Genomic DNA, 13,525 nt, shown 5'->3' with positions numbered 1-13,525 from the left:
ACTTACACTTCAAGGTACACTAGTTAAACCTCTGCCATCGGTGGCTCTGTCTTCCCTTTTTCCTTACCTTTTCTTGGGGCCTTTTTCCCCTATTTTACTTTTTTATTTAATTTTAAACCTTCTAAGCCATTTAGTAGTTCTTATTTCCCACTATCGCTAATTCTTGTCTTCCCCCCCAGGAATTAATTCTCAGTTTAAGATCTTCTGTCACTTCCACTAGAAATTCACAGCAGTGGTAGTAGTACATATCGTTCGCATTTACGGAGTATTCAATACAATTAGACAGAAAGGATTAATTAAATCTGAAATATAATAAAATATCAATCAACAAAAGAGCTAAGTAAAATCAAATAAAATAACCCACATAACAGAAAGAAATACCGCCCTAAGGCGGCGATTCCCAAGGAGAAGCCGATGGCGAATCGCTCAGTCGGGAAAGAATCTACTTTTACTTGAGTAACTGGCCTGGCAAAGCTGGCAGCAAACCCAACCCAGAAGATAGATGCCTGAGGAACTTTTTCTTATTTTTTTTTTTTTCTTAAAAACATCATTATTAGCGAACAGGACCGGAACTTTTCCTGCTTGGGTAAATACATGATTTCAAACCAACTACTAGGAGTACTGTACTAAACTCATAGACACCATACTATGTACTGACTGGTCAGGCAGGCACCAGGGACCACTAGTTGGGTAGAGTTTAGCGGCCTTCAGCGAGGCGTGCCTGGGTCCCCCCTCCGAAACCGTCCCCCGATGCCGTCTAATCCGCCACGTCCTCTGTCTGCCTGCCGCCTTAAATGTGTGATGTTTATTTCCCCGCAGAATTCCTACTACTGTATGTATACGGCAAGTTAAGTTAGGAAAAGAAAAGAAAAATAATAAGAATCTATCTGGTCGGTGATCGATGATCGGCTCTATCTATCTATTTATCTATCTGTCACAGAATTCCAGATTCTTGCTTACTTTTTTCTTTTTTTTTTCTCCTTCTCTTTGATGATTTCTTTCGCCTGCAATTTTCGCCTGTATGTGCGACCTTGGGTCTCATCTCTCTCCCTTCTCACTACAGAAGCACTAGCAGGTACGCAGCGAGATATGATAGGACCCTTGGGATCCGGTCTCAAGTTCAACAGGCGCCTATTCAAGGTGGATATTGACCACAACTTTTCTTTGCTTTTTTTGAACCTATCGAACTGCCACTATCACCAGGAAAGGAAGTAACTAAAGCGACTACCATGTCTCAAGAGAATAATTATAGCAAGTGGTCCCTTGGGTGTCTCACCTCAATATCCTGTGTGCCCTGGGTGTGTGTGCGCCTTTGAAACGTGGGTGCGTGGGCATAAGAAACCTCCGGGAAAGAACCCGTCGACACCGTGTTCTACCTCCACAAATTCCACAACCCTCTGCAGGCTTGGTGCCCTGTAACGCACGGGCATTCCTGCTTTTGGCTCGAAGAAGTCAGGCAGGTACGGATGTACTTTTGCTGCGTCTTCCTCTTCATCAAAGGCCCAAAGTCACTTTATACCTTCCGGGGCAATCAACGCTAGTCGATAGTTCTTTTGGGGGTGGAAAGATAAAAAGGGATTTGGCTCCGCCAGAATCAGCAAAGCCACACTCACTCACACGCCCTGCTAAAATTCATCGAAGAGACATCCCCAATACGCCAATTTTACGGTCAGTCCGCCATGCGCGCGTGTTGATGGTTGACCTTTTCGCTATGCTCCATACCCAGCGTGTCATGATTGGAACGCAGCTGATCGGCTCCAAGACTAGTGGCGATCGATTTTCCGTGGCTCCAGCAAGTTAGCTGGCTTGAGTCGGCCCCGGTTAAGATTACCTATCACACGCCCGACAATTTCATGGCTTGCTGGGTTTGGGAAGGGAAATGCCCGCGGGAGAGGCCATGACAGGATGACAGGGCGAGCAAAATTCCACAGCCCCCCCTGGTCTAAACACTACTGAACAAGGAGGTGCAGGAACAGGAAACAAACCTGCCGCTTTCCATACCACGGGAAGTGGTCCATCAATCTCGTTAACCGTTGATCGGGGATGATCAGGGAGTAGATCAACCAACCCAAGTCTATTCAGGAACGACAAGGGCACACGGTATAGGCAAGTCAGTAGTGGTAATGCCTAACCGGATAGTTGACCTTGCGTGAAGATCCTCTGTGGATTTGGCTTTTTAACTACCGAGCTGCTGCCTATTTGACTGCATGAATCAGCCCTCGCGTTCATCGGATAAGTTCAGTCTGGAAATTTCCCGGGTCGTCGGATACCTTACGGATCCCCTAAATGCTAGTATGCGAAGTAGCAAGGTCCCAAGACCAAGGTTCGTCGGTCAACTCTGAATTTTAGACTTCCCATCCGGGTTTGAGACCTGAGTCGGGCTCTCGCTCCGAACCGGAGGCGTCTGTCCTCAGCGTCATGGTGGGGGGGAAGAATGGTGAAAGCGAAGCAAGAGAGGTTCCAAGTATGGGAGAATACACATGGTAGAGGGCAGTGCCAGCGAGTTTCCAGGAAGAATGGCCGAGAATGAGAGACTGAGGTAATCTTCATACGGGGAATGTGTATCGACAAGATCCCCGAGGCGTCGACGGCGCCCAGTCCAGACCCAACGGTCGCGTGCGAGACCCATCTGTTCCACGGAACGGCCAATCAGACCCAGTCAAATTCGGAGGGCCTTCTTTAGTCCCACGAGCTAGGCCCGTCTGGGACTCTCATGCGAGCTTCAAGGTTGTTACTGTAAGGAGCCCCGATACATACATACAGGTTATCTGTATGTATGTGTGTATCGTCTTTTCTACTCATCGAGGAGGTGCTGCTGTTCTTGTCCAGCGACATGCGAGATGTATCAGACTTTGATCCATCATGGGGTTGCTAACAATTTCTTCCCCGGGTGACGGAGGTGGGTTGCGCCCTACCATGCATACATACATACATAGTACATCCTTAGGATTCTGGTCTACCTATTAGCAGTCTCGGGCCACGTCTGGACCATCAAAGTACCAAATCGCTGAAGCTTGCTTTGAAAAATGACTTCATGGAAAAACCGACTGTTCGAGATCCGCTCAAAATCTGTAAAGCAAGATTTCCCAGAAACGCGAGCCAGTCATGATCCGGTGACATCGATGTGCTTAATGAGTACGTGGAATAGCCCTGGCCACCAATTACTGCAATTAAAAATGGGCGACTAACTCTCCTTAAGCCTCGCCTAACTGTCGGATGGGGAGCTAAATTGGCCAAGGCTATCGGACTAAAAGGCGCGGTATCTAACCCATCTGCCAACAACCACGACTGAAAGCAATGAAGCTGCATGGGTTAGACAAACCTTCGTTCAGGTCACTTAGTTACGGAGTCCCCGGATTATGGTCGGAGCCGTTGCGCTTGGGGACTCACGGGAGACAAAAAAGGTCACTAGCGCTGATGCAATCTCCGTCAGCCAGGTAAATATTCTCAAAACCTTGCTCTTGCTCGTGTTTCGTGGTGAGTTATAGTCGATGCGGAGTACACTCCTCCATATTGGGTAGTGTGGCTGCATGAGATAGCCTCTAGGACTTGCTACTATCTCGGATTGTGGCAGGCTGCAGCTCGTCGAACGGCAGAGGCATAGTCACTACACAATCACTACTGGGCAGTGTGCACGTATTGAAACCATCCGCACTCATTGGCATGGCTGGGAGTAATAATTAAGGATAAATGCAGTGCTCGCCCTGATGTTCAGCGTGAGTATGGCAGGAAATGAATAAGTCGCTGGTGGTAGTAGTATATATTCTTCAGGCTTCGGCCTGTGATGTGTACTAATTATTCCACCAGCGGCATCATCAATTCCTCCCGTGCTATATTTACATTGCACAGACTGCTGCATTTTCCAGTTTCTGTCACGCACTTCTTGGTTCTGAGTACCCCCCTCCTCCCAATGCAAGTCGGGGGCAACCGAGTGTTACTAGCGACACCACCACCTCAGTAGTTGCAGTTGATCTGATCGCTTGATCTTCAAGCAAGATCATGCGAACATCTTCTGCTCAGCTGCGGAACCGGTCCCCGGGGTGTGTGTGGCCAGGAATTAAGCAGCAAAGACCATGGGGTATTGCATTGGCACAAGAGAGACAGACTGGTGACCCCTCATTCTGAGATCGTCCAGGATACATACACATCTGCATGTATACAAACTGCGGAGGGATCGATCTGAAGAGTCATGACATGTCGATAATTAGTGTTTTAATTCTAGATTCCAACTAAACTATCAGTAAGAGAAAAGCAGCCAAACGGATGGCGGGGTAAAAACCACCGGCTGGTCACGGGACGGCACAGCTGGTCATTGACGTTCGCCGTAATCGACGAGGTGCCCGAAAGAGTCACAATTTCGGAAAGTGGGCAAGTATCTGATTGAAGTCCCCAATCGCACAGTCGGTCTTCTCAGCACCCTTTTACGCCCCTTAGATCCGTGCCTCGGGGTTCACGACTCGCAATCATGGCGACCGATATGACGAGCCCCATCCTGGACGCCCTGTCCGCGTCCGACGCCTCCATCCTCTCCAGCGAAGCCTTCCCCTCCACCCCCTCACTAAACGTCAAGGCCGCCCTCGACCGTCTAGCCTCCCGACAGATGGTCGAGTATGAGACCTTCGATAAAGAGGTCGCTGTCTTGACCCCCGAAGGTGATGAAATCGCCACAAATGGCAGTCACGAAGCCAAAGTGTTCCAAGCCGTGTTGGCTGCCATGGACGGATTGAAGATCGCCGAATTGCCCGGAGTCGTTGGAAAGGACAACGCCAAGATCGGTCAGGGCAATGCTTTCAAGAAGGGCTGGATCAAGAAGGACAAGGATCTTCTGCGGGCGACGACCGATTCCATCGTGGATGAGACCCGCGAGTTGTTGCTGACGGTCAAGAACACTCAGACTCTGAACGACCAGAAGGCCCTCACAGATCTGAAGCGGCGCAAGCTGGTCGCCCTGCAGAAGGTCATCTCCTTCAAGATCTCCAAGGGTCCCAAGTTCGCGCGCGAATTCGTCAAGGAGGAGACCGATTTGACCGCGGAGATGCTCATGAATGGCTCCTGGAAGACGGCCCAGCTGAAGCCCTACAACTTCAAGGCCAAGGGTGCCCCCACGCCCGCTGGTGCTTTCCACCCCCTGAACAAGGTGCGCCAGGAATTCCGCAACATCTTCTTCGAAATGGGTTTCGAGGAGATGCCTACCAACCGTTTCGTCGAGACGGGTTTCTGGAACTTCGACGCCCTCTTCGTCCCTCAGCAACACCCCGCCCGTGACCTTCAAGATACCTTCTACATCGCCGACCCGGTCAAGGCCGACCCGCCCCGCGAGGACCCAGAGAACGACCCTCACCGTATCAAGTCCATCCAGCCGGCCTCGAACGCCGCCCAGGAGAAGCCCCTCGACTACAAGCAGTACTGGGAGGACGTCCGCCAGGTACACGAGAATGGCAAGTACGGATCCATTGGCTACCGCTACCCCTGGGATGCCGACGAGGCGCTGCGGCTGGTTCTCCGCACACACACCACCTCGGTTTCGACATATGTTCTGCACAAGCTGGCGGCCAACCCCCGTCCGGCGAGATACTTCAGTATCGACCGAGTGTTCCGTAACGAGGCGGTCGACGCCACCCACTTGGCCGAGTTCCACCAGATCGAGGGTGTCATTGCCGACTTTGGTCTCACCCTTGGTGGTCTGATTGGCTTCATGGAGGTCTTCTTCGCCAAGATGGGCATCCACCAGCTCCGCTTCAAGCCGGCCTACAACCCCTACACCGAGCCCAGTATGGAGATCTTCGGTTACCACGCTGGCCTTGGTAAGTGGGTGGAGATCGGAAACAGTGGTATGTTCCGTCCGGAGATGTTAGAACCCATGGGTATCCCCAAGGGCATGCAGGTCTACGGATGGGGATTGAGTCTGGAGAGACCTACCATGATCAAGTAAGTCAGAAACAAACACGATACAGAATGGATCTTCGATACTAATAATGTACCAGATACGGCGTCAGCAACATCCGAGAACTCCTGGGCCACAAGGTCGATCTCGGCTTCATCGAGTCCAACCCTGCCGTCAGACTTGAGAAGGACTAGATTTAGAAGGCAATGAATGACTAGAAGAAAAAATGGGCAGAACCTTTTCTTTTTACTTATTTCGTGTTGAGACCACCACGCTATTGATATCATGACTCCCACATAGATCTACGTGATATAAACCACACAAAACAGGAACCCCGAAACAGAGAAAAAAAAAAAAAAAGAAAGAGAGAACTACGAAACGAAGGACCACGGTTACGAGTAGAAATGAAAAGCATTCAGTTTTGAAACTTCATTTTCTTTTCTCTTCTTCTACTAACTACCTAAGGAGATTTAACTAGATAGATGATATGTCCCACCCGTATCTGTGCCCCGATGCAAGTCTCAGCAAAGTGGCTCTTCAGCAGGCGGTAAAGCGTAATATTCGGCGGTGGATGTGCGTGTTTACTTGTCTACCTCCTGACTCATGGGATGTCCCCTGACCTAGAGAAGAGAACAAAAGAGGAATCCAGATGACGGTTTCCTTCTTCTGCTTTCTCTTCTCCGGGGGTTTATTGGGGGGAGTGAGGAAGCCTTGATGTGCCGATGATAAGGGATGATATCTAGTGTGTGCTTGCTACAAACGAGAAAGGAAAAGGGTACCCCGACCGTCAAGTGGGAGAAGAGGGACCAAGGGAAAAAAGTATGTTCCATCCGAAACAAGTGTAGGAAATAAATGAAAGCAGGATGGAAATTGAATTGTTGATGGAAAAGTTAAGAAAAGTTTTTTCATTTCATTTGTGAAAAGGATTCCCTTTTTGTTGTTTGGAGATATAGTTAAATATCTTCATCCTATACCACCATTATCATTAGTCTTGCGCCCTTAAGACTCCCACATAGTGGAAGACATGGGATAAATTGGTGGTGAACGTACCATCATCAATAACCACCCACTTCCAAATTCATCCCAACACCGCACGTCACTCTCTCAAACAAGAGGAGAAAAGAGCTTAGCGCTGACGGGCAGCGGTCCAGACGTTGCGGACGTAGCCGTCACGCTGGGCAAGACGGTTCAGGGAGTCATCGCTCTCACCACGGGCACGGATGAAACCGCACAGAGCGTAGGTGTGGTTCTCACCGGTGTAGCGGCCGTTCTCGTCAACCTTGGCGATGGAGATCTGGACGGAGGCGTGGTCGTTGGCCTTGATGATGCGGTTGGTGGCGCTGCACTTGCGGGGGACGTAGCTGTAATTGCATTATTAGCATTTCTGTCTTTTTGGCGATTACGCGTGTGTTGCTTGGTAGGTGATGGTGATGGTCATGGAGATATGCGATGCGATCGGTGTTCGGTATTTCCTCCTCTTTCTCTTGTTTGCCCTTCTCCGTATATTTCAATTTCAGACCCGTCTCTTTCCATATCGTAGATCCATTGAATCATGTCCTTCCTCGTCGATCGACAATAATGTCCCCCCTCCATTGCACACATCCGCGATAGTGATCGCCCAATCCATATCATATCATCGTATATCGAGCACCGAATCGCATCCATATCTCCATATCCATCTCACGCAACCATCACAACTCGAAGCAATAAATTGGGAATGAATGGATACATACAGATCGACGATCTCTCCCTTCTCGTTCTCCATTTTGACGGTTGTTTGGGGGGGTGGTTGAGGTTGACGACGGTGAGAGGTTTTGCGCTGGCGGGTTAAACTGGCGGCGGACGGTGCGTGTGAAATTCCACTTGAATCTTTCTGGCGAACGCGGGTTGTGGGTCATGTGATTGTTTGTCGAGGGCTGATGACTAAGGTTTTTTGCCGGGTGGGTTGGGCTTGGCTGGTTTTGTAGGCGGTGAGGGTGTGTGCCTGTGGCGGTGTGGCCGTGTAGATGGGGTGTGGCTGGTGAGATGGTAGGTGAATGTTGTAGTATGGTTGTAGGGAAGGTAGAGTGATGCTCTAGAAGAGAAGATTGTGAGTGATGGCTTAGTTGGACGATAACTCTTACTCAAAGTGTATGTCTTTACATATGCGTTTTCGTATATAATAAGCATCCTCCGACGTCAGTAGATCAGACCAGTGTTGATAGAGTACGAGGGATATGATTTATTGAAGGCTTTTGATAAATGAAGTGGTTTAGTATGGCATCTAGATGCTGTATATCCGACTGCATTATAAGCCGGTTACTAGCTGATCTACCCACATTCAGCTATAAACGACTCTCCTCAAATACATCCTTCTTCCACCTCACCACCACCTCTCGAGGAACCCCCTTGACGAACTTTAGCTGTACAACCCGCTCTGCTTCTCCCTTCCGATCAGTACCCTCCAGCTCCGGTCCAGGATGATCCAACTTCATCACAGTCAGACCATCAGACCCAATCTGCAGCGCCTTCGGACAAATACACTTGTCCGTCCATGGCGGCTGTCCCGAATGAATGAACTGCAGCAATTCCTCTCGCTGCTTCTTCAACTCCTCAACAGACTCCATACCTGGTGTTCCCTGGTTCAGAAACTCCGCCATCAAATGAAGCAGCATGAACTGAGGCGGAAACAAAATAGCCTCGCCCTTCTGCGCCATGCGAACCCACTCTGATGCAGGCAAGAACCTCGCCTCGGAAATCTCCACTCCGCCATCACTCGTCGGCACCTGAATCTCTTCCTTCTCTCCTTCATGGGGAATCTCATTCAGAACGGGCTTGTCAATCTCCATCGGCAAGGGCAAGAAGTACAGGTACATCTGGGTCGTATACCGTCTCGGGAGTCTGATGGGCGTGAGCCAGCGCGTAAATGGTATCAGTCCTTCCATATCTGGCACAGCTGCGGGATGCTGTTCCTTTAACCATTCTGCGAATGTCATCTTATTCTGATGAATCGCGCGACGACCGGCTTCGCGCTGCTCCTGTGGCACAGCGATCATCTTGCCTGAGTCACGGTCCTTGGCCAGGAGAATGCCGCTTTCCTCGAATAGTTCTCGGATGGCGGCATTACGATACCAAGGTCCGTCATCGTGTCGGGCGATATCATCTACCGGTGGACATGGCCCGTCCTGGCTGGAGAGGTTCCCTCCCGGAAAGACATGTGCTGATGGGTATGACGTTGATGTCTTGACACGGTGGAGGAGAAGGACCTCATTATGTGGAGAGATGATGATTACGCTGGGATATAATTAGCATTGAGTCTACTAGGTTCTGACGTTATATAAGAAGTGAAAGCAAGTGAGTGAGAATGGTAGGGATGTATGTCGGGAAAGACGACGAAGCTTGGCATATGACGAACCTGGAACTGGGCCGAGGCTCGGCGGGCGTAGACTTGGATTTTGTGGTCTTTCGAGACGCCATAGTCTGATCTGTAGATGTCTGCTGGGACATGGAGACAGAATGATTGAATCGTTGTATAGGATGACTGAAGGTTCTAAGTGGTATCCGGGGCTGCGTAGGTCTATATGGCAGGTCTGAAACTAACAGCCGGCTACCTCGGGCAACTTGCAGCCGGGGTAGGAGGAATTCACAGGCTATCATCATAGTCCTTTCAAAGGAGCGCAGACATTAGTGTCAGCAGATCCCTGTGCTAATGAGATAGGTGAGGGATTGCAATGATAGAGAAAGATTATTGGAGCCCAGGGTACACGGAATGGACAGGCCGCAGATGGGAAGCCGAGCTGCAGCAGTTCTGCGGCAAGGCTTACTGCGACCCCGCGTTTTCGGCAACAGACCGCCTCTCACTAATTACTGACAGTATCTACGGTTGACGGAATTACAACTTTGGAAACAAAAAAATGTTTGTGACAGATAGATTGGTATTGATGACTGTCATTGGAAGTCTAGGATCATGTATAGAATCATTGAAAAAGGCATAATGCATTGAATAACCCTAACCAAGTCGGTGCGTCACCGCAAGTCGAACTCCTGTTCCCCATGCCCGAGCTTTTGTTTTCGTAACAGCCACATATCATCATGTAACAAAACGTATCAACAGAAAGGCTCTTGATATCAATTAAACGAGAAGGAAATAAGCAAAGAAACTTTGGCACTCAAGCTTTTACCGCTTAAGAGTAGAGCTTCTTGTCGTAGCTGTGGAGACCGTGGACGTTACCCTCGGCCATGGCGCTGGCACTTCTCATCTCGAAGCGGACAGTTCCGTTGTTCACACCCTCGTGCAGAGCCTTAAGGCTGGGAACACCGATATCCTGCAGGGAGTGCTGGACACCAGCAACGAGGTAGGGAACGAACTTGGTGACGGAGCCACGGTCGAGAACGGAACCAGCGACACCCTGAGCAACCAGGACACCGTCCTTCTCAGAGAAGTAACGGGCAGTACCAGCGTTGCTGGCCTTGCTGTCCTTGGAGCCAGCGCCAGCCTTCTTGTCCTCCATGGCGGCGATACTGCCCATACCACGGTAGGACTTGACGAGCTGACCCTCCTTGCTCATGAAGTACTCGCCAGGAGACTCGGTGGTACCGGCAAGGAGACCTCCCATCATGACAGTGGAGGCACCCATAGCCAGACCCTTGACGATGTGACCAACGTTCTGGACACCACCGTCAGCAATGCAAGGAACACCGAAGCGAGCGGCGAAAGCGGTGACGCTGCGGACAGCAATGGCCTGGGGACGGCCAACAGCCATGACCTCCTGGGTGATGCAAGCACTACCGCTGCCCATGCCAATTCTCAGGCCATCGACACCAGCAGCAATCAGGGCTGCGGCTTGCTCACGAGTAACAACGTTACCACCGATAACGTCGATCTCGGGGAAGTTCTGCTTGATCCACTTGATCATCTCAATCTGGTACATGCTGTTACCCTGGCTGCTGTCCAGGATAACAATGTCGAGACCAGCATCAACAAGGAGCTTGAGTCTGGTCTTGTCCTGCTCACGGGTACCAATGGCAGCAGCGGCGATGAGCTGCTTGGACTGGGGGAGCTTGGAGGCGAGGGGGTAGTGGAGGTTCTTCATCAAATCGCTGCGGGACAGCAGGGAGACGAGGTTGCCGTTCTCATCGACAATGGGGAGCTTGCCCTTCTTGGAGGAACGGAGGACCTCGTTAGCCTCGGCCAGGGTGGTGCCAGCGGGGGCAGTGATGAGGTCAGTGGACATGATGGCGGTGACGGAGTCATCAAGGTCGCCGTGGAACTGGATGTCACGGGAAGTGACAATACCAACAAGCTTGGAGCGGAGGGTTCCGTTCTCTGTTCAAACAAATGCTGTTAGAATCAAGTCCGACTCGAACCAGAAAAGAAGAACATGTTATGATGAAACACAAGGGTCAGATAAAATCTGTTTCTCTACAGTGCTGCTCTCGCTGCTCCAGTGGAACGAAAGTTATAATAGAAAAGAGGATAATCATCACTGTGAATGGGAAAACTGGAAGAAAAGAACAGTAAAGACTTACCAGTAACAGGGAAACCACCGAAGCCCCACTTGGCCTTCAGCTCCTTGGCCTCGCGGACAGTGGCCTTGGGAGAAAGGACGACGGGGTCGGAGATGAAACCGTTCTCGTATCTCTTGACCTTGCGGACCATCTCGGCCTGATCCTCAGGAGCGCAGTTGTGGTGGATAACACCCAGACCTCCCAGCAGAGCCATGTGGATGGCCATGTTGTGCTCGGTAACGGTATCCATGGGAGAGGACAGAAGGGGAACCTTCAGAGAGACACGCTTGGTGACGGGAGTGTCCAGAGTGACATCGGAGGCAGGGAAGCCTGTGATGGGGCGTATAAGCAACCGAGCACGAACAAGAATCACCAGAAACTCAAGGTGTTCGTCTTACCGATGTATCCGGGCAAGATCAGGAAGTCGTTGTAGGTCAACGCTCCGTGCTTGTCCGAGTCAAGCAGAGTGTCAACGTCCAGACCATCCTGAGTAGTGTAGGTCTTCAGGACCTCCAGGGCCTTGGTGTGGTCCTGGATCTCAGCCTGCATGGCGCGGCCAAGAGAGTCACCGTTGGAGATAGGCATGGTGAAGACTCTACCGGTTCTATCGTAACTCGTCAAAAAGAATGATAAGAGTCAAGAATAGAAAAAATAATCAACAGATCGACGATAGAAACGTTCTGTTGATGGAGAAAGTCTTCCTTTCCCAAAGAAAAGAAAGAAAGAAAAAGGAAGAAAAATTGGAGGAGAAAAAAATTGGCTTTTGACTTCTGCCGCACACGCTAGCGATCCCTGCAGAATTCATGCCGCAACGGGTATGGTTTGCCTTCCCGCTGGCTGTTGGAGGCTGTGATTGGCTGCTAAACGAAATCAGGCCAGGCGGTGAGTGAGGAGGGGGTGACATTGAAAGAACCAAATTATTCCATCCTGACTGATGGTTAATAATAGTTCTGAAAATTTTTGCAGTCCCGCTTATCAATTTTTTAAGGAACCGTCGCGGGGTTCGGGGTTAAACTTCCCATGGAGTGATGCCTGATCGCTGCTTGCGGCAATTGCAATGACTTAGATACTTAGCAGCACTGTTACTGACTGGTCATGTGAGGGGTTGCTTTTCACGATACATTTTATATGAAGTTCTCTCCTCTATCAACTTCGTCTTTTTTCTATTTTCCACTTCGCGCATACGCCAAGATGGGGTTAGCGGCTACTAGTCTCGTTGATAAGATAACTAAGATGCCCACGGTCTTGTCTTGAATGCATGTAACGATACATTGAGCTTGCTGGGGACGTTGTTGAATTCAACTGGGTTATTGCATGGTGACTCTTTGGTCTAGACACCATTGTACTTCTCAACATTAACGTATTGGTTTAAGTGGTGCTGCATAGCTATATGCTCGGACCAAATTAATTCTCTCCCCGCAGTGTAGTCCAAGGACCCCGGATTTATATGAATCACCATCTAGGTGCACTGGTCAAGGCATCTTAAGGTGTACTAGCAAGTGTACTTAAATAATCAGTTGATATGCAAGGAGTACTGTCTCTTTCATTCTTGGATTCAAATAACGATCTTAAACTTGTCCTTTGCTCCTTGTGATGTCCTCCGCGGGCCCATGGAGCTCTAGAGACGGAACACATATACTGTAGGGCAGATGAGGTTCAATTCAGAAGCAAGGAATAATTACAGATGTGTATAGCCAGGTGGTCCAAATGATAGTGCTGATTTATGTTGCCAGGAGTGTTACGGCTATGTCATTTTTCCACCTGATAATTCTGAGGTTGTTGCAGGGCGCAGTGTGACTGTTCCATATAACTTATGGAGAGGGTTACACTGCCGCCTCCCCATGTGGCTGATCGGTATCTTCTTTCTATGTCTAACCAATCCTCCGTTGGCATTAGCTTTTCCTGTTGAATTAGGCTTCATTAAACATGCGAATGCAAAGGCTTATCAGACTACTCAGTACTCCCTGCATTCTGATTGAGCATAGTATATGAACTGTAGCACTAGTCCAGCCAAGCGGCGAGCATAAGCTTAGAATTAACTTCAAGATAGCGATATTAAATACTGCTTTAGCGATATACTAAAGACAATTAAGATTTCAATTGAATCGATTTGGCGAATTCTTTGGTGTGCTACGATATAGTAGATCGAGGGGT

The 13,525-nt window shown here is 49.7% G+C and overlaps 4 protein-coding genes across 4 annotated transcripts; 1 reads left to right on the top strand and 3 right to left on the bottom strand.

The window, feature by feature from the left end:
- Positions 1-4,465: 4,465 nt before the first annotated feature.
- Positions 4,466-6,078, top strand: AtWU_07485 (phenylalanine--tRNA ligase subunit alpha; the record flags this gene model as incomplete). The annotated part of the gene is made up of 2 exons (XM_035502594.1): positions 4,466-5,928; positions 5,985-6,078. The coding sequence occupies 2 exons, from the start codon at positions 4,466-4,468 to the stop codon at positions 6,076-6,078; spliced, it is 1,557 nt and encodes a 518-aa protein (XP_035358487.1).
- Positions 6,079-7,010: 932 nt separating this feature from the next.
- rps21 (40S ribosomal protein eS21) lies at positions 7,011-7,649 on the bottom strand (the record flags this gene model as incomplete). Its single annotated transcript, XM_035502593.1, has 2 exons — positions 7,011-7,245; positions 7,618-7,649. 2 exons carry the CDS (start codon positions 7,647-7,649, stop codon positions 7,011-7,013), a joined length of 267 nt encoding a protein of 88 aa, XP_035358486.1.
- Positions 7,650-8,208: 559 nt separating this feature from the next.
- Positions 8,209-9,370, bottom strand: AtWU_07483 (NUDIX hydrolase; the record flags this gene model as incomplete). Its single annotated transcript, XM_035502592.1, has 2 exons — positions 8,209-9,157; positions 9,279-9,370. 2 exons carry the CDS (start codon positions 9,368-9,370, stop codon positions 8,209-8,211), a joined length of 1,041 nt encoding a protein of 346 aa, XP_035358485.1.
- A 677-nt stretch (positions 9,371-10,047) lies between these two features.
- AtWU_07482 (putative IMP dehydrogenase) lies at positions 10,048-11,956 on the bottom strand (the record flags this gene model as incomplete). The annotated part of the gene is made up of 3 exons (XM_035502591.1): positions 10,048-11,189; positions 11,393-11,701; positions 11,770-11,956. 3 exons carry the CDS (start codon positions 11,954-11,956, stop codon positions 10,048-10,050), a joined length of 1,638 nt encoding a protein of 545 aa, XP_035358484.1.
- Positions 11,957-13,525: the final 1,569 nt, after the last annotated feature.

The sequence above is a fragment of the Aspergillus tubingensis genome (genome assembly GCF_013340325.1).
Source record: "Aspergillus tubingensis WU-2223L DNA, scaffold_8, whole genome shotgun sequence".
Lineage (NCBI taxonomy): Eukaryota > Fungi > Ascomycota > Eurotiomycetes > Eurotiales > Aspergillaceae > Aspergillus > Aspergillus tubingensis.
The sequence above is the reverse complement of the archived record's forward strand: the minus strand, read 5'-3'. Positions and strand labels throughout refer to the sequence as shown.